Source organism: Apodemus sylvaticus, chromosome 1 (assembly GCF_947179515.1).
Source record: "Apodemus sylvaticus chromosome 1, mApoSyl1.1, whole genome shotgun sequence".
Classification (NCBI taxonomy): domain Eukaryota; kingdom Metazoa; phylum Chordata; class Mammalia; order Rodentia; family Muridae; genus Apodemus; species Apodemus sylvaticus.
In genome coordinates this window covers 33,057,939-33,077,036 of record NC_067472.1, presented here as the reverse complement: position 1 = coordinate 33,077,036, position 19,098 = coordinate 33,057,939, and the positions used below count along the sequence as shown (strand labels likewise).

At 43.3% G+C, this 19,098-nt stretch overlaps 1 protein-coding gene across 1 annotated transcript in view; it reads left to right on the top strand.

Moving 5' to 3' along the window:
- Rcl1 (RNA terminal phosphate cyclase like 1) overlaps nucleotides 1–19,098 on the top strand; it is a 42,045-nt gene that overhangs the window by 2,710 nt on the left and 20,237 nt on the right. Inside the window, exons 2-5 of the mRNA XM_052187607.1 lie at nucleotides 12,092–12,163; nucleotides 14,463–14,638; nucleotides 17,472–17,546; nucleotides 17,966–18,090. Of these exons, the coding sequence (XP_052043567.1) occupies nucleotides 12,092–12,163; nucleotides 14,463–14,638; nucleotides 17,472–17,546; nucleotides 17,966–18,090 (448 nt within the window). The remainder of the gene's footprint in view (nucleotides 1–12,091; nucleotides 12,164–14,462; nucleotides 14,639–17,471; nucleotides 17,547–17,965; nucleotides 18,091–19,098) is intronic.

Sequence of the window (19,098 nt, the reverse complement as noted above, 5' to 3'; positions counted from 1 at the left end):
TATGCGAAATATCCCCATATACATAACCGCATGTATGAGGCCTTGGACATATGATTTGGGTTCATAGTTCAGTCCTCAGTAGCATCTTCCATCTCTGCTGCCTCTTTCTGACTCAGGTTATGGAACTTGGAAAAAACTCAGAGAATACCCAGTAGTACAGTCTCCAGCTGGAACCAGTGCAAGCACCAATCCCATCCCCCAAAGGGATGTGAAGGCTGCCCCAGACTATTCACGAGTTTATTGAGCCTCATGTTGTGCAAGGCGTTGGGGAGGGGAGTCTAGATAGACATAGGTTGCATTTGCACTCCAGGAACTTGTCCTCTAAACCAGAACTTGATTGGACTAGCTTGGCGAAATATCAGAGTCTAGTGTGGTGGTGGAGGGACTCAGTGGACCCAGAGCAGAGACTAACCTGGCAGTTGTAGGGAAGACATTCTGGATGTCCTTCTATTGTGACAGTGGAAATGGTGGCTGAGGGTCATTACAGGTGAAGGAATTAAGTCATCCCCCTTAACACTTTGCATGTGTATGAGAGTGTCACACAGGGCTTCCTCAGGTTGTCCTCTGACCCATGCATGCATCTGGTTGTATATACACACCCATCCTTACACATAAAAGAAATGTCAAAACAAAACTCATTTCTGAGCCTCAGGTTTTTCTGTTGGTAAAGAGGGGTCATGTAGTACTACCAGCTCTACCAGATTTCTGTGAGGCTCCACTAAATCCTTAGATCCAGTAAGCCGGACCCAGTGAGCAGGAGGAACAGACATTAGCTGGCTTAGTAAGAGTCTCTTGAGCACTGGGTGAAGTTGTGCTGTCTGGTGACCCAAGTCTTTCCCTGCTATCAGTGGGACCTTTTCAATATTTAAATTATATTGTCCTTTGAAGTATCCCTTTTAAGTGCTGATTTCTACATATTTGCATATTATTGCTAGTTTCATCCCCTGCTATGTTGACAGTATTTATAGACATTTTTTACATGTCACTGGGGGAGTTGTTATACCCTGTAATAACAAGATGGACCCCTCTGTCAGGAATTTTATTCTGTATATTAGCAATAAGTCTACTAAAGTGTCAGTACTGGTGCTGAACAACTCTGTTCTAGTAGACTTTAATAGCTAAAGCTTTTTAAACATAATTTTTTAATCGATTCTTTGGGAATTTCATATCATTCACCCCAATCACCCTCATTTCCCAGTCCTTCCCTATGTGCTCTCTACCCTTGTAACCTCCCCCCACTCTGGGAAAAAGACAATTAAAAAGACAAACAAAACCATCTTACTGTCCCCACTGAGCCCCTCTATGTTTGCAGCACAGCCTTCTCTAGCTGATGGGCAGCTGTCCCATCTCTAGTTCTACTGTGTCCGTTATCCTTCCGCTCTGCAGTGTTTCCTGCCTCTCCATCATATATTTGTTCCTTTTGTGGCATTGGATGCTGCAGTGTGTCTGTCACACAGTACAACCTTTTGCCCAAATAGCTTTACTTGCAAATGCTCATTACAGTGGGTCCTTGGTCTGGTTCAAGGCCTCTGGCATTTGCTACACCATTAATACTGAACCCTCACCAAGACTCCTCTGGGATATCTTGCTCTTGCCCTGGATCATGGAGGTTCTGTAGGTTTGGATCTGCAGGACCAGTCTCTTCATGTGCTGCAGCAGTTCATAGATGGGGTAGATGCTGGGGTGGGCCAGCTCGAGTCCTGGATCTGGGCCTGGGTGGTAGCTGAGTTGGTCGTCCCACCAGCTGTTGCTTTATACTCCAGATTCTTAAGAATAGTAGCAGGTATTATTAGAACATAGGTTACACTACCGTAGAGATGGCTGAGTTTGGAGCCAGTCTGGGCTGCAAAGGAAGACCCTCCTTGGTTTCAGAAGTGAATGAAGACTCAGGTCATGCCCAAGCCCTGGGACTTCAGGCAAAGTAATGAATCTGTTAGATAGAATTTCCGTCTTCCTGTGCAGAGAGGTTTAAATAATGGGAAGAAATTGGACTCCAAAGAAAGATGATCCTGGAGTGATTCTAGTTGACTCTGTAGAGACACCTGGTATGGTGGCACACACCTGCTATAACTCCAGCACCCGAAGTGGAGGCAGGAGATTAGCTCAAAGGTCATCCTGAGTTACTTAGCGAATTCTGTGTCAGCTAGGCAAAGTAGTCTTAACTTATGTCAAAACACTAAACAAAACAAAAGCAACAAAAATGCAATCACATGCAATTTATATTTCACTCTTGAACACAACAGCCAATTTTGCTGCCTCATTATAGTCTTCATGTCAGAGAAAGTAATATTCTGTTGTCCTGCCATTTTCCTGCAAGTAAAATAGCCTGGGTAGCTGAGTGATGGAGTTGATGGGGTTTATTTTATGAGGGCTCCAGCCTGAAGGGCTCATTTTTCTGTTACAGGTGTTGGGTATTCTATGGTGGCATTATAAAGCACCCGTCCCCTCTGTCCCCTCTGTCCCCTCTCACTAACCTCCCTCCTGCAGGGTGTCTCTGTGTAGCCCTGCTGTCCTGGAACTCACTCTAGATCAGGCTGGCCTCAACACCCCCCCCCCCGCCCCCCCCACCACCACCACCCAAATAGAGATCCAGAGCTGCACCTCCTCCGCCTCTGGTGCTCTGGGATTAAACAGGCATATGCGCATCCCCACGCCTGGCTTGTCCTGGGTGTCCTCACCTCTGGACTTCACCAGGGCCTGAGGAGTTCACTAGGTCTGATGAATGTGAGCTAGATGGTCTGGGTGCTAGCTGCCCTGGTGATACCTGGGGATATAGATTCTGACCTCCCAATCAGATCTCTGCCTCCCTGGCCCTGCAGCACGCACGAGGAAGGCAACTCAGAGTCAGAGTCAGCAGTGCACTGGCACCGTTCTCCCAGGACTTGAGTGGTGTAAGCCCATCGAGACGACTTCTGCCTTGCTCTGAAGGCATGACAACTCTGTCAGATTCTTACAAAGAACATTTTCCTGCCTTAAACGATGGCCCCATCCCTCCTTGTCACATTTATCCTCCTGGCTCCAATCCTTCTTCTTACCTCCATGTGGTACACACCCGCTTCCAGGAAACTGACAACTCAAAGGGAAGAGGGCTCATCTGGGCCCTCAGTACTCACATCCATTGTCCTTCTTCTCATTCCTCCTAATCTCTCTTCTGGTTGCAGTTTTGCCATAAATGTAGATGATCGAAAATACCGCGTGTAGAACATTCATATGATATTCAGGAAGGATCCCTTACGGGTGGCTAACTTTTGATATAGCAATGTTTATTAGCCGGGCAGTGATGTGCATGCCTTTAATCCCAGCACTTGGGAGGCAGAGGCAGGTGAATTTCTGAGTTCCGAGGCCAGCCTGGTCTACAGAGTGAGTTCCAGGACAGCCAGGGCTACACAGAGAAACCCTGTTTCGAAAAACCCAAAAACAAAACAAACAAACAACCCCCCCCCAATGTTTATTGTTCATACCTTATCCAAAAAACATGGTATTTTAAGTAAGTTTAGGAGTTTCTTGGGCTGCATTCATAATTATCCTTGGCAGCATATTGCTTGTAGTTGTAGAGTGAACATTGTTTTAAGTCTTTTTTTTTAATCATATTTGATCCTTTAAAAAAAAATTCCTGAATATGAAAATGAAGTGAGCTGGGTAGTAGTGCCACATGCCTTTAATCCCTGCACTTGGGAGGCAGAGTCAGGCAGGTTTCTGGGTTCAAGGCCAGCCTGGTCTACAGAATGAGTTCCAGGAGCCAGGGCTACACAGAGAAACCCTGTCTCGAAGAAAGGGGGGGGGGGGGAAGAAAAGGAAATGAAAATACCACTTTTTTGTCCGTCCCTTCCTTCCTTCCTTCCTTCTTTCCCTTCCTTCCTTCCTTCCTTCCTTCCTTCTTTCCCTTCCTTCCTTCCTTCCTTCCTTCCTTCTTCCTTCCTTCCTTCTTTCCCTTCCTTCCTTCCTTCCTTCCTTCCTTCCTTCCTTCCTTCCTTCCTTCCTTCCTTCCTTCCTTCCTTCCTTCCTTCCTTCCTTCCTTCCTTCCTTCCTTCCTTCCTCTTTCCACAGGCTTTCTCTCTGTAGCCCTGGCTGTCCTGGAACTCTGTAGACCAGGCTGACCTTGAACTCAGAACTCCACCTGCCTCTGCCTCCCAAGTGCTGGGATTAACGGCATGTGCCTGGAGTTCTCTTTTTATTTGAGGAACGTCTGGCTCTTTTCTAATTTTTGAACTCGTCTGCGCACTCGGTCGACTGGTGGCTCTTCTGCTCTGAGGCGCATGGTGTTTTGTCTGCATGTGTGACTGTATCACTTGTGTGCCTGCTCCCTCAGGTCAGAAGACACATCAGACCTGGAGTTACAAATGGTGTTGGATCTTTACGTGGCTGCTGGGAATGAACCTGGGTCCTAGGGAAGAGCAGCCAGTGCTCTAAACTACTGAGCCAGCTCTCCAGCCCCACCCCCTACCCCCTCACCCCTCCCCTACCCACCCACCCCCATTGATTTCTGGTTTTTGTTTTTTTTTTTTGTTTTGTTTTTGTTTTTGGTGTTTTTCGAGACAGAGTTTCTCTGTATAGCCCTGGCTGTCCTGGAATTCACTCTGTAGACCAGGCTGGCTTCGAACTCAGAAATCCGCCTGCCTCTGCCTCCCAGGTACTGGGATTAAAGGTGTTCGCCACCACTGCCTGGCTGCCTGGGTTGATTTCAGTGAGGACCACAGTCTTTTCTTGGTTGTAAATCATGCGTTGTATGTTAGCTGCCTCTTTCATTCTTTGACAGGGTGCCAGCTCTTTCCATGTGGGTCTCCCCAGCAGTGAGAGAGCACTTCAGTTCTCTCCATCCTGCCAGCATTTGTTGAAATGCTTTTCCTTTTAGTCATCTGGGCCATGTGTACTGTGCAGCCATTGCTCATTGCATTAATTTGCGTATGCCACCATATAGCTAATGTTGTCTGTGAAATGTCTTCATGTCATTGTCCATTTTTAAATATGGCTGCATTTATTCTTGTGGTCTTGGGATGTAGCTCACAGGTAGGGCCCAGAATATTTGCGGTTCTGTTCTTTGCCCTCCCTCCCCGTCTTCCCCATCCCCCAAGGCCACAGAGAGGGAGAAGGAATAGGACTGGTCTTTGTTTCAGTGAGTTTCTCTTATTCATTAAATTCTGCTTATTTCTTTATTATTTTATTCTCTAGTTTCGGGTTTATTTTGCTTTTTTTTCCTAGGTCCTTGAGGTGTTTAGAGGGCGATACCTCTTTTCTAATAAAAGCCTATGGTACACCAACCAGCCCCGTTCAGTAGTGCTTTAGGTGTAGCCCACACATTTTGATATGCTGTATTTTGGTTTTCTTTCCGTTTGGTGTGATTTAAAATGTTTCCTTTGGGACATTCTCCCTGATCCATGGATTGGTTATTTTCCTAGTATGTTTAATTTCCTAGTGTTTAGATTATTTCCTGCTTTCTTTGAGGTGTTGATTTTAACTTTATTATGGTATGAGAAGAGCACTATGATTTAACTCTTTTAAACTTGTTGAATTTTTAAGTCTATTTTGGTATAAGTTTATGGTCACTTAGAAGAACTGTCTATTCTGCTTTGGTTGGCTAGAGACTTTTTCTTGGTTAAAAGCCTCGACAGTGATATGTCAGCGCTAGTTGGGACACACCTTGACCAGGAGTGGCTGGATGTGCAGATCCTTGGTCCTCTCTTTACATCCATCTATCTCACTTAGAATTGCTGAATCCTTTACCTCTCTTCCCAGTGTAGCCATCCATGTGAATAGATCTCTCTTTTCTACTTTCTACTTCTTTTTAAGATTTATTTATTTATTATATGTAAGCACACTGTAGCTGTCTTCAGATGCACCAGAAGAGGGCATCAGATCTCATTACAGATGGTTGTGGCCATCATATGGTTGCTGGGATTTGAACTCGGGACCTTTGGAAGAACAGTCAATGCTCTTAACCACTGAGTCATCTCTTCAGCTCCACTTTCTACTTCTAATTTGGCTCTTTTAAGTGGCTTTTTAAGGATGGGTGACTGGATTTGACTTGGGGCCCAAGTGATTCTGCCCCCAAGTTCAGTAACAAAGGTATCACAGTACTTAGAGCCTCCACAGTGCAGTGCTGGCCTTACCTCACACCAGGGGAGCTCTGCTCTGTGAGAAAGGCAAAGGTGCTACTGGAGGCATTTTGAGAGACAGAACTCTCCCGTAACTTCTAGTATTTTCTTGAAATCATTCTGTTTTATGAAATAATGTTGGTCTCTTACTGAATTTTCAAATTAAACACAGATACATTCTGTATATAGGGAAAAAAGCCTATTGTATTTGGAATTTAGCACTGCCTGGGTGTTTTAGCATGGATTTCCCCATGACTAAGGAAGATTTCTCCATTCTTGAACTAAGGCTTCTATTTTAAAAACAAACCCTTTGTTAAATTTAGTAAGTGCACCATACCTTTCAAAACAAAATGTACGATACAGATCTGAATTCTATCAGATGCCTTTTTAGCAGTAGACTATGTGATTTCCTCCTAATTTATGCTTTCAGTGCTGTAGTTAGTAGTAGCATAGTTATTCTTTTTTTAAAATTTAATTTTATGTGCATGTTATTTTGCCTGCATGTATGTCTGTGAGGGTGTCAACCTGTGTCCTCTAGAAGAACATTCAGTGCTCTTAACTGCTGAGCCATCTCTCTAGCCTGTGACGTAGATATTTGTGTGTTTCATCTTCAATGTTTTCTGTTTGTTTTCTCTTTTTTATTAGAGAAAGAGACATTCGTCCAGTCTGACTAAGGAGTGTATTTCTTGTTGGAGTGGAGAGTTGAAGAAAGCATGATGATGATAATGTGTGTATCTGTGTTCTTAGGTGTGATCTGGGGGTTTTGATTTGTTTTGCTAAATTATATTAGCTTGTACTTGAGGTTATTTTGAAAAATAGTGTTTACTATTGACTTGCAGGAGCCTTCTTCTTGTGTTCTTTTTGTACTTTGGAATATGCAATTTACCAATAATTGTATTTTTCTCTGAATGTTGAAAAGATTTCCAAGGACTTCACCACTACTCTGCAGTATTGTTACATTTTCTTAGTCTTTGGGTTGGATCTTTTTATGTCTTTTGTTTTGTGATTTGTGTGCTTTCTTAATTATAAATGTTGTAATAGAGACTAGTGCGTTACAACAGCTCTTAATCCTGGGGGAGGGCGGAGGAGCTACCTGCTCTGGTGAGGGGCTTGCAAGCGTGAGAATGTGAGTTTGGATCTCCTGCATCAGCGTTGTTGATTTTATTTCTTTCTCAGTTTCATGTAAGAAAACCAAATTACACAGAAAACTTGCATGTATGAGCAAAAATTGTAGTTTCATGTTTATCTTATAAAAGTAGATTGTACACTTACTTCCTAGACCGTAGAACATTTCCGTGTTCCGGGAAGCAGTCTTTGAGACGTTTCCATAAGCGCCCAGTTCATCCGGGTCTGGCTCTTTCTGCTTTTCAGACTTCCGCGGTAACTTTTGCTTCCTGGACCCTCCGTGTACTTTCATGATTTGTGTTTTTTGTTTAGGATATTTGTTACAGTCTGTAGCTTTTCCATTGTTCTTAATCTAGGAAAAATGTTCTGTCTCTTTAAGAATTATGCAGGTCAGGCAGGCAGTGGTGGCGCACACCTGTAATCCCAGCACTCGGGGTGGCAGAGACAGGAGAATTTCTGAGTTCGAGGCCAGCCTGGTCTACAGAGTGAGTTCCAGGACAGCCAGAGCTATACAGAGAAACCCTGTCTCGAAAAAACCAAAAAACAAGCAAGCAAACAAAAAAAGAATTATGCAGGTCAAGAAATTATAAAGTGTTACATAATCTCATATAAAGGATTCATTTTTTTTTCTTAGTGATTGGACATCCCCTAACTGAGAACCAGGAGTGTGTTTATAATTTCTGTCTTTAGGACTTAATGGGGAAAAGGACAGCACTAACTTAACCTTTCAATGTCTTGCTTTCTCGTTTTTTTTTTTCTAAAGAACTTGAAACCACATTGAATATGTCCCTCTTAACCCTTCTCTTAATATAGTATGAATACTCCTTTGTGCCACTGAATAATTCTTTTCAACTGTTACTGTTTTTCTTTTCCAGTTGCTGAGGCACCGTTTTACTCTGCAGCCTGTGCTGCCTTGGAAGTCTTTCCTTCCTGCCTCAGCCTCGTGAGGTCTGAGATAACAGCCATATCCTGTAGTTTGTGGTTTAAAAACATTCTTAATGACTGACTAGTATCACAAAATTTGATATTTTGTGAATGATGTCAATTAAAGAATGATAGGAAATAATTTTTTAACTTTTAAATTGTGTGAAAAAGTAACTGCATTTTATGTGACTTTCTGTGCACTTAAAAACATATGAACATGGTTTGTTAATGGACAGCTGACCCCATTTTGGTTCAAAGTTTAGAAAGATGAAAGGAATTTAAAGTCTGTTTTCTAGGCTCAACTCTCTGAAACAGCCAGTCTTACTAACTTTGTCTTTTTTCAGGCTCTGTTTTTATCATAACTGCTGTCTGTCTGTGTCTGTCTCTGTCTCTGTCTCTCTCTTTCATACACACACACACACACACACACACACACACTGTTTTTTTTTTAAACATAGTGATCTGCATCATAATACATCTACAGGTTTTCTTATTGTACTTTATACCTTGGAGGTGACTTTCACTAGCTGAGTGCAGTGCTGTGGATAGGCTAGTCCAACTGCTATTTGTAGACATTTGAGTTAGAATATCGTTAAGTTGGAGCTGTTAAGTATAGTTCAATGAAATGTACTCCTTTTAGGTGGATCTGAGTTTGAGACCAGCCTGGTCTTCATACTGAATTCAATGGCATATATACAGTATTATAAACGTGGTATACTATATAATATATTACATATATAAATATAAATATTTCTAAAGGCATATTGAATCTATTTATGATATATAAATAAATATTTAAAATACATACATAATATATATAGTAAGACCCTGTCTCAAAAAAGCAAACAGTGTCTGCAAATTGGCTCCTTTTTTATTTTTTATTTAATTTACTTTTTGAGACACGGTTGCCTGTCTAGCCCAGATTGGCTTTAAAGTCCTGGTCCTCCTGCCTCAGACGGGAGTGCCGATGACCCTTGTTTTAAAGCATAAATCTAGGCCTTCAAGATGGTTCTAGTACCCTAATGTGCAATACAAACCTCAGAGTCCTTTAAGACATAAAACAGTGCTTAAAAGAGTGTGCCATGAACCTGTATGACCTCATCCAGGACACGAAGTAGGCCTTGTCCATATTTGTGTACTTCTAGCTTTTCACAGCCGTCGGCTGTGTCTCTGGTGGCAGCCACATCTTGCCCTGAGTTACACCGTGCATTTCCAAACAGTGTAGCAACACTGTGTTGGTTTTGAAATCTTGCCCCTGCATTTTTCAGCCCTCTGAGATCTTCGTCCCTAAGGAGTAATCCTGATGGGAGGGTCCAGGTGTGGTAGGTGGATGGGCAAGAATCTTGTGTGTCTTAGCTGAGGGCGGGGAATTGCGCTGTCCTTAGGACACTTCATGATCCTTACACCAAGTGATGGAGCTGTGCCTTCGCTGCTGGGAGCCCTGGAGCTCCTCTGAGCCTGGCTTTCTGGGTGAGCCTGCCATGACCCAGGATGGTCCTGCCTAGAGGCTTTTTGAGATGCCTCTCTCTTCCTACTCATGCTCCTGCCCAGCGATCGCTCCTGACTGAGGCCGAGATGAAGAGCACCCAAGGATTGCAAAACAAAATGATTTCATATTCCCTCCCTCCTTCCCTCTCTCCTCTCCCTCCCTCCCTCCTTCCTCCCTCTCCCTTGAGCTCTTCCTTCTCTCCTTCCTTTTCTTAGTGTATAAGACCTGTGGGACTTTAATTTTAGGCTTTATTTGTAAATGTCTCTTTGCTCCTTTAAGTACCTAGAAAGCTTGAAAGCTTGAACAAACCAAAAGTTTGCTTCTTTTCAGAGTACTTTGCATCTACTCTAAACCTAATTAGAGAGTGGCATTGTAATGAAAATTGTGCCTGTTTTTAGAAATAGCATGTTCTATAGAAGTAGCTAACTCTATCCTCCAATCACTTGCAAATTTTCATGGTGCTTCCTATAGATGAACCTAGTACGTATGTATGTATGTATGTATGTATACATGCATGTAAAATTGAAGCTACAGATTTATCAGTAGCTGTGCTTGTGCTATGTATTAGCCATTCTGATGTACACTAGTAGTCTTTCTCCTTGAGGCATTTGTTCTGTGACAGCCCCTACCACACCCCCACCCTCCATCACATCTCCCATCCCTCACCACACCCCCTCCCCCATCCCAGTTGATGCCTGAACTGCACATAGAATGGAACTCCAGTTGTGCCAATGCTTTGTTTTATTTTTGACAGGGTCTCACTATGTGGTTCAGGGTGGCCTGGTGTTTGCTGCTGTGTATTCTACACTGAGCTTGAACTCTTGACCCTCCTGCCCCACTCTCCCTAGGGCTAAGATTGGTAAACATTTTTTTTCCCATATACAAAAATACATACTAAAAAAAATACATGCATGCATATTCTTCTGAGCATAACCACATTCCTAGCGTCTCTACCTTGTGCTTTAGCGTCAAGGTAAAACATTAGGTAAGCTGTTGTTTGTTCAAGAGAAGCCTTGAACAAAATGCTGCGCGCATCTGATGATAGCTGAGATGACTTAAGTTACCTGAGAGCAGGAAGAATATATGACTTCAGTATGTTAGGTAAGTTAGGTAAAGGTAAGATTCATATTCTGGCAGAACAGAAGAAAATTGTTTATTTCTAGGACTTTCCATTTAAAAATTCCAGACTGTCATTGACTGGTAGTAATTTTTAAAAACATTTTACTTATATATTTTGTGTATGTTCATGCAAAGGTCAGAAGACAACTTGTCAGTCTTCTCTTCACTCTGGGGCCCAGGAATCAAACTCAGTACATCAGTCTTGGTGGCTGGTGCCTTTGTCTTCTGAGGTCTCACAGGTCTGACTGGTATAATTAAAACTGACTGGAAAATTAAGCTAGCTTGGTGACATACTCCTTTAATCCTAGTACTTGGAAGGCAGAGGCAGAAATATCTCGAGTTTGAGTTCAAGGTCAGCCTGGTCTACAGAGCAAGTTCCAGGACAGCTAGGGCTATATAAAAACAAAGAAACTGAAAACTGGAAAATGAAATCACTGGCTGCCTGTAGTCTACTCAGTCCTTATTAAAAAGGCATGTTGATTGGGGGCCATCCAACTGCCTGCAGAACCCTTCATTCTGTAGATGAGTTGGAAAGGTCTTGGTTCTGAGGTTGTAAGTGGAGGAGAGGCAAACTGTTGTGGTGTGGTTAAGGACATGGACTTTGGAGGACAGGCAGGCTCAAATCCTGGCTCCGCAATTGCTGTCATTTGAACAGGTTAGGCGAGTTGGCTTTGGTTTCCGCCTTTGTTCTCTGCAGTGGGAACAGTGCCATAGCCTTATGATTCTAAAGATTAAATGACAATGCATGGCTGAAAGGAAGTCTCCGGTAAAGACTGTAAATCACTATTTTTTTTTTCTAAGACTTAGTGGCATCGGCATCATTCTGACTTTTGGCCCCATGCTCTTTGGACAGATTGCAGAATCTGCCATGAAAGGAGTTGCAGTGTCGTTAAGAAATGAGAGGGTGGGCGGGAGCTGCTCAGGTGATTGGCTCTCCCTGTGATACTGTGACTTCTGGGGTGCTAGTGTATCAAGGGATGAGATCTGTCTAGGCAGGAGACTTGGTTAAAGTTAGAGGAGAGGCAGGGAGAGGCTTAAGGACATGGTCTCCTGTCTGTCACACTTATGGTTCCTTCTGTCATCTTCTTTTCCCTTCGACCCTACCTCTTCTAAAGAACTGCTAGTGTTTTTGTTTGTTTGGTCTTACACTGCTTGGCTTGTCTGGAACTCACTATGAATCTAGGCTGGCTCCAACCTCAACAGTCCCCCCTCCCGCCTCAGCCCACGATTGAACTGACAGCCAGTTCCAGAGGGAAGCCCAGATGTGACACCACAAGTAAAGGTCTTCTCAGTACCTATTTAGAAATAGTGCCTAATTGAAGCTTCTTTTTCTCCCTCACAGATTTTGAAGCAAGCTTTATAAGGCTATTGGACAAAATTACTAATGGTTCTCGAATTGAAATCAACCAAACAGGTAAGCTGCTCCTCTCTGTTCCTAAAAGCATCTGCATGTACTACTTAGACATTCTTCTGCTTCTCGTTTGAGTGGTATAAATACTGTATTATGTTTTTTTTTTTTTTTTTAAAAATTTTACTATTTCGTGTTTATATAAGCCATCTTCATGAATGTCCAGGAAAGACCTTTTGAAATTAACCCAAGGAAATGCTAAGTGGAGATTGTAATAAAAGTTTGTTATGTAATAAAGTGTTCGGCAATATATGAGTTTCAAATGGAAGGACCCAATATTTTTATGGTATGATTATATATGTACAAACACAAGCATACCATAAATGCGCGCACGCACACACACACACACACACACACACACACACACACAGTGCATGCCTAGCTTGCTCAAGGCCCTAGGTTTTCTTCTCAGCGCTAGAAAACAAATAAGGGAAGTCCACTCGATTTAGAGAAGTAGGCAAGTGGCTGTTTCAGACAGAAGTGAGCACTCCACTCTGACATACTTAGCACATACATAAACTTTCTGAAGTCTGTTTACCTGTGCAATTATGTGGAATTCTTACAGCAAACTCACCGTGTACTACATTGTTGTAGGTACTGAAATGTATTCTTGTAAAATTTTGTTTCAAGTTTATACAAGTATATTCAAGAAATGTGACAGTCCCTTCAGTTCCTTCTTCTTCCAGACTCTTCCTTGAGCCTTGTCATAGCCCAGTGGCACTGTGCATTTGATGTTCTCTTGCTGGTTGCTTCCTGCTGTCCTGTGCCGATCTCTGTATTCTGTGGGTCACAGTGTAGTACTTTATTGTATACGTGGGTAGCCATTCATTTAAATACTGAATAGGAAGAAGGACAGACATGCTTTGGTTGACTCCGTGAACTGTATACCTACATTCCAGAAAGGATTCTTTAGCCTTTCCTGTATGTGGAAGGCAAATTTGGATTTGTAGGTGGCACTGGACCATGTTGATATGCTGATCTCTGCCTGTGTTCATCCACATCTGATGGAGAGCAGGTCCAGGGATGAGATAGATGTTCCTGTGTCCCTTTCCAGTTGTGTTAGGGCTTCAGGTGGCAGAGAGGGTGTGGCCCACCTCAGCAGTTCACAGACTGGCGGGGCTTGGGGTAAGAGAAAGAATGTTGGTATGTTCTTCCTCATCCTTCTCTGCGCCCTCAAAGTGGGCCTCCTGCAGCTAATCCTCTCTGGACTCCTTCACGGGCACAGACAGAGGTGTCATCACCAGTCTCATAGGTTCTGTAGTAATAGTGATATTTACCCATCATGTGCCCCTGGTATATGCCATTCCTTGTCCTCCCCGGAATAATGATCAGGTCAGTTTCTTGTCTGATTAATTTGTAAATGTAAACAGAATGACATACCCCTTTTCAGCTTCTTGACCTAAAGTTTTGTTGTGGCTTAATATTGTTTGGAAGAATGACTCATATTCTCTTTCTGAGGAATGTTAGCAACTTTGATCAGAGGATGAACTCGGCTTCAGTTGTTTGGATTTCGTATTTAATATAGTAAAACCTATTTAGTTCATAAAATTTCCAAGAGACATTTTTCATTTGTATGTCTGAGTATATTTCCTTCCTCTAATGGTTTTATTTCTCGTAAGTATTCCAGAGATGACATAAAAGACTGAGCAGTAGAAACACTCATTTATTCATTTACTCTGAAACCATCTAGGATATTTTATTTGGTTTTCTTACCATATGTAAATTCAGTGAGAATTTTTTGTTTGGATTATATGACTACATGAAAAACTGAAGTAGGATAATGATGAGTGGCCACTAACATAAAATCAGTTGAGATATTTCACTAATATCAAATTAAAATAGCTGCCACTGATGGTGTAGGATATCCTAAGAGCCTATGTCATGTGATACAGTGTTTGGTAAGTGGGGTATGTGAGAGACCCCATTTGAGGGGAGTGTACAGGCTGCTGGTATGCTGAGACCATGGTCTGTGGGCCTGTCACCAGCAGTGTGAATGTGCCAGGAGCTTGGTGTCTGTTTGGTGCCTCTGTGCTCTGCTGTGACTGGCAGCTCAGCTAGCTTAGAGAGGACTTTATATATTCCTGGTGTTGTACCCATAGGTTATTTTCCAGAGGTATAGTGGCAGTGAGTCAGCTTTTGAGATGAAGTGTGGACTCTTAGGAATGGCGTTTTGTACTCCCCGGATGCCCTGGCCAGGCTCCCCTTGGAATGCACTACATTCATTGTCTCCGTGGTTCTCATTTTAGGATACTTCATTCTGTCTGTTCCTGCTCCATCACTTGTTTTGTTTTCCTCTTGGTTTAAGGAACAGCCTTATACTACCAGCCTGGCCTCCTGTACGGTGGATCTGCGGAGCACGACTGCTGTGTCCTCCGTGGCATCGGCTATTACCTGGAGGCTCTGCTTTGCCTGGCTCCGTTTATGAAGCACCCTTTAAAAATCGTTCTGCGAGGAGTGACCAATGACCAGGTTGACCCTTCGGTGAGTACTGACTTCAAACTGTGGTGTGATTTTTCTTTTGTCTGTTGTTATGGCCCAAGTTCTTAAAAGGAAGTCTCTTATAAGCACAGTTCTGTTTTCATGTGTTTCTTTTTCTTTTTACCTTGAAGCTTAGAGGTTAGTTAATTCACTCCAAGACACAGATGAATTAAGTCTTGTAATCATCAACTTGAAGATGATGGTTAACGTCCATCAATGTACCTTTCTCTGTTGTGTCTACAAACCTTCAAAGTAGATGCTGGCTGCCTCATGATGCATGACTTGAAATTTGGTTCTGCTGGCTGCAGTCAGGTGGAGTTCTATAAGGTTGCATTAGCACCAAGGCTAGAGGGCAGCAGATCAAAGTTTTAGGCACAAAATGATATCTCTGGGTGTTGCCACAGTATAGTCTTGCTCTATCCTGGCTTCAGCCATTAATTCAAGGACTTTTCACCTAAGAGGTTTCAGACATAGTAGGCGTGAGGGCAGGGAAGGGATTGCTGAGTGTTGACAGCTGTGGGAGACAGCAGGCTTGTCACTAAGCAGGTCACCTTCCTGTAGATAGGAGGAACCCGTGAGTTTTCATTTTGTTCACCTTGGTTGTCATGTCCATGATAGCATCCTCTGGGGGAGGGAAGGAGGTTCTCGTTTTAGGATACTTCAGTGACTAGAAGAGGCTTTGTGGCCATGATCTCCTCACTGAAGCCACCCCCCCAGTTCTCCGTAGACACAAGCCACAGCAGCTTCTGAGGGTAGTTGCAAGTTTTCTGCCTGGGAAGGAGCAGTTATGGTGACTGCGCATGCTTACCAGTGGTTCCATATGGTTAATGTGTTCTTGGGTAGTCAAGAACTTATTCCTCAGTTCTGGGAAACTTAGCTACATGGACTCTTCCAAGAATGCTCAAGATTCACAGCTTTTAGCTGTGGGTGAAAGAATGCTATGCGGCCTGTTTAAAATTTTAAATTAGAGCTTCTTGCCTCCTCCCCCACATCAGCTCTAGATTCTAGAAAATGGTTCCTTTACTTTAATTAGGAGAGGGGGCATCCGCACTTTTCTATTGTAGGTAGGTGAAGTGTCTCCTAATGGTAAGCACAGGTTTGGGGTCTTAGCACTGTGCTCTGTTTCATCCCCTTCTATAATTGCTAATGGTCACAAACACTATCTTAAGTCTGCATAAACACTTTATGTGTTAGTAACAGAGAGTTGATCAGTTCCCCACAAATAGTGCGTTTATGTAGATTTACTTTCATAGTTAGGGAACTGCTTTGCTTTTGCCACCTGTGGCTAAGATGACCTCCTTGGTTTAACCTGACTAGCCTAGGTTAAAACAAAGGCAGTTGATCCTAGGTAAAAAGTAACTTCCTCAGCCTTCAGGTCAGGAGTCTTCTCCGTGGTTCTGCTTTCTGCATAAGGAATAGCTTTCATGAACTTCATGAATTAATTCTTCCCTCAAAGAGCTTTCATTCTCTTGGGATGGGTAGCTGGAAGCCGGAAGGCAGAAAGAAGAAGCTGACCCCGGGAGATGTGCAGCTGAGGAGTGTGTGTCTTAGTCCGACGAGCATTGCTATAACAAAGTACCTGAGACTAGGTAGTTGATAAATTAGAACTTTTTCTTCAGGAATCTGAGAAATTCAAGAAATGGTGCACATTGTAACATGGTGAAGGGCATGGCCTGGCAGGACAGAGAAATTGAGGCAAACCTAACCTTTTATCAGAAGCTAGTTTCAAAAATAACTAAGCCACTTTCCTGATACTGTCCATAAACTATTAATGAAGACTGCATTTGAGTTACTAAGTCACCTCTAAAAGGCCCTGTCTTCTACCAGCATTACAGTGACAAACTTGACCGTGAGAAGGCTGTCAAGATAGAGCAATTAGGGAGTTACTCTCTCTGGGCCTTAGGGAAATCCTGGAGTAGACCATCATCTAGGTTTGTATAAGGACACTATATAGTTTCCCACAAGGACAAAATCACCCAACGACAGATTTCTGAGAACTTCTCCTTTTGGATGTATTTACCTTTAATATTTAGTTAAATTAGCTAATCTTCAGTAGTTTTGCCAGATCCTGCCCCCTCCACACCCTGTGCATTCTGAGTGAGTTAGTTCCTAGGCCTTGTGTATCATTTCTACTTCTAACCGCCCATCTGCTCCCCTTGGAGCCTTATAGGAGGATCATTTAATTGAATCAGCCTGTTGGACTTTGGCATCATGGAGACGTGGAGGCTTGAGGCCTGCCTTAGGGAAGGAAGTTCAGATTCTGTGATACTCCTCACCCCACTCCCCCACTGGAGCTGTGTAGCTCATCAGAGGCTAAGCTTGGGACCAGGACTGGGCTTCTGGTCTCTTCTGTTCATGTCGCCACTGCTCTTGCTTCCTGTCACAGGGCTGCCTCCCCAGAGTCTTCTGGGAGCTCTAGATACAAAAGAGATGAACTGTCAGTGCTGCTGTGATTACCATTGGGGGTTTCAATGCTTCATGCGTTTTGAGGCCATTGCTCCCTGTAAGGCTCCTCCCAACCCCCCTCATACCACCTGGATCAGATGTTTTAGGTAAACATTGAGGGGTTCATTGGCTTGCTCCAACCTAGAGAGATACCAACTCTTAAGTGTTAAAGAGCATACTTGTTATGTATATTGGAAAATGCTTAATAAAATAGCATTATAATAATATTTATTAATAAATTAATAGAGTAATGTTATGGGCGTGATACCTGTGAGAATGAGCAGGGGTCCCAGTGTCTCTTCTGTGTGAGTTCAGCAGTTTCTTGAGTTTTGTTTGCCACGTGGACTACATGTTCAAAGTTTAATTCAAAATTTCTTGAAATAACTTACAGGTTGATGTTCTTAAAGCAACAGCACTCCCTCTCCTGAAACAGTTTGGGATTGATGGAGAGTCATTTGAGCTGAAGGTGAGAATGTGTGAACTGCTGGCTGTATGTATCGGGGACATTTTTATTTAATTCATTGGAAGCATGTGATATATGATGAGGCTTATTAACCAGTGCTCCAAACCTTGAACTGAGAGAGACCCTTCAACAGTAGCCAACAGTTGTGTTGTTCTTCTCTGGTAGGTCTGTTATAAACACGTACGAGTCCTTCACACCTCACCACAGCTGTTGGTGAGCCAGGGAGTAGAGCCACGTGGAGTCTGGCCCTTTGCCTCTCTTGTCTGAATCATCCTGGTGTGATTCGTGTCCAGGAGCTCCTAAGACTCCACAGTGTCTTCAGAACCTAGTGGGAATGATTTAGCCTTCCTAGGTTGCGGTGTCAGGGGACCCATGTTTTCCGTGTTGGCTTTCTCCCATCTCCCCCTCACCACTTTGTACAGATCTTGCGACGGGGAATGCCACCTGGAGGAGGAGGCGAAGTGCTTTTCTCCTGCCCCGTGAGGAAGGTGCTGAAGCCTGTCCAGCTCACAGACCCTGGAAAAATCAAGCGGATCAGAGGAATGGCGTATCCTTCGCATTGAAGTCCCTATTCCCGTCTTGCCTGTGAGGATGACAGTGCTACATCTTTTCACTACTTACACTGTCAGCAACAATCTCATGAAAGTGTCAGTGGTGAAATTGCAGTTGAGATATGTTTTAGTATCTGCCTCACAGTCACAAGATTGACTCATTTTTCTTCACTTAATACTACAGTGTCTGGGGAAGGAAATAATTCTGTGAACCTTAGCTCCAGTGTGACCTGTAAATGATGTAGGGGTGTGGGGAGTGGCTGGGGGAGCTGGGACAGGGGTGGGGGTGGCCAGTTGTCTGGAGGAGTTTTTGGAGGCTGGAATTGTAACTGTGATCTCCTGTGAAGCGTTTCTTCTGTGTGCTTTAGGGAAGATCACTTTCTGCATCTCGGTTAAGCTTCAGAATGTTTCATGTTAACTCACATCCTATTTTGAGGATAAGGAAACTGGGGTATAAGAGCTCTCTGTTTGTTAATAATGTCACATAGCTGATAGGTACGGATGGGATTTAAACCCTGTCAATAATTTGGTGTCCAGCTTTTATCCTCTGCCTTATTTTTTTAACCTGTAGAAAGTGGAGACATTTGAATGAACCTTAAAGGATGGAAGTTTGTGAAGCAGGGCAAGAAAGGGGTTTGCAGAGGAAGCTACGCCACAGTTCCGGGGAGCGGCTAGTGATGTGGGTGGTTAAGACTCAAGTCAGGAGTGACAGTTGATGAACACGAGGGGGTATGAATTAGGCAGGAGCCTGTGAAGAACTGAAGGCCATATTGAGCCTTTATTTCAAAGTCAGTGATTTACATCTGAAGAACAAATTTGCATATTAGGACAACTTGGGTGGTCATGTAAGAACTTTTGTGATATTCTGGAAAGTATGGTTGTAGAAGAAACTCACCTAGGGACAGCCACTTAGGGACATGGTAACATAGTTATTGTGCCCTGTAGAGAGGCAGGGAGTGGGGTAGTAAGAGGTCAGGTTAGAGCTGCAGTAGAGAGCTCAGAGT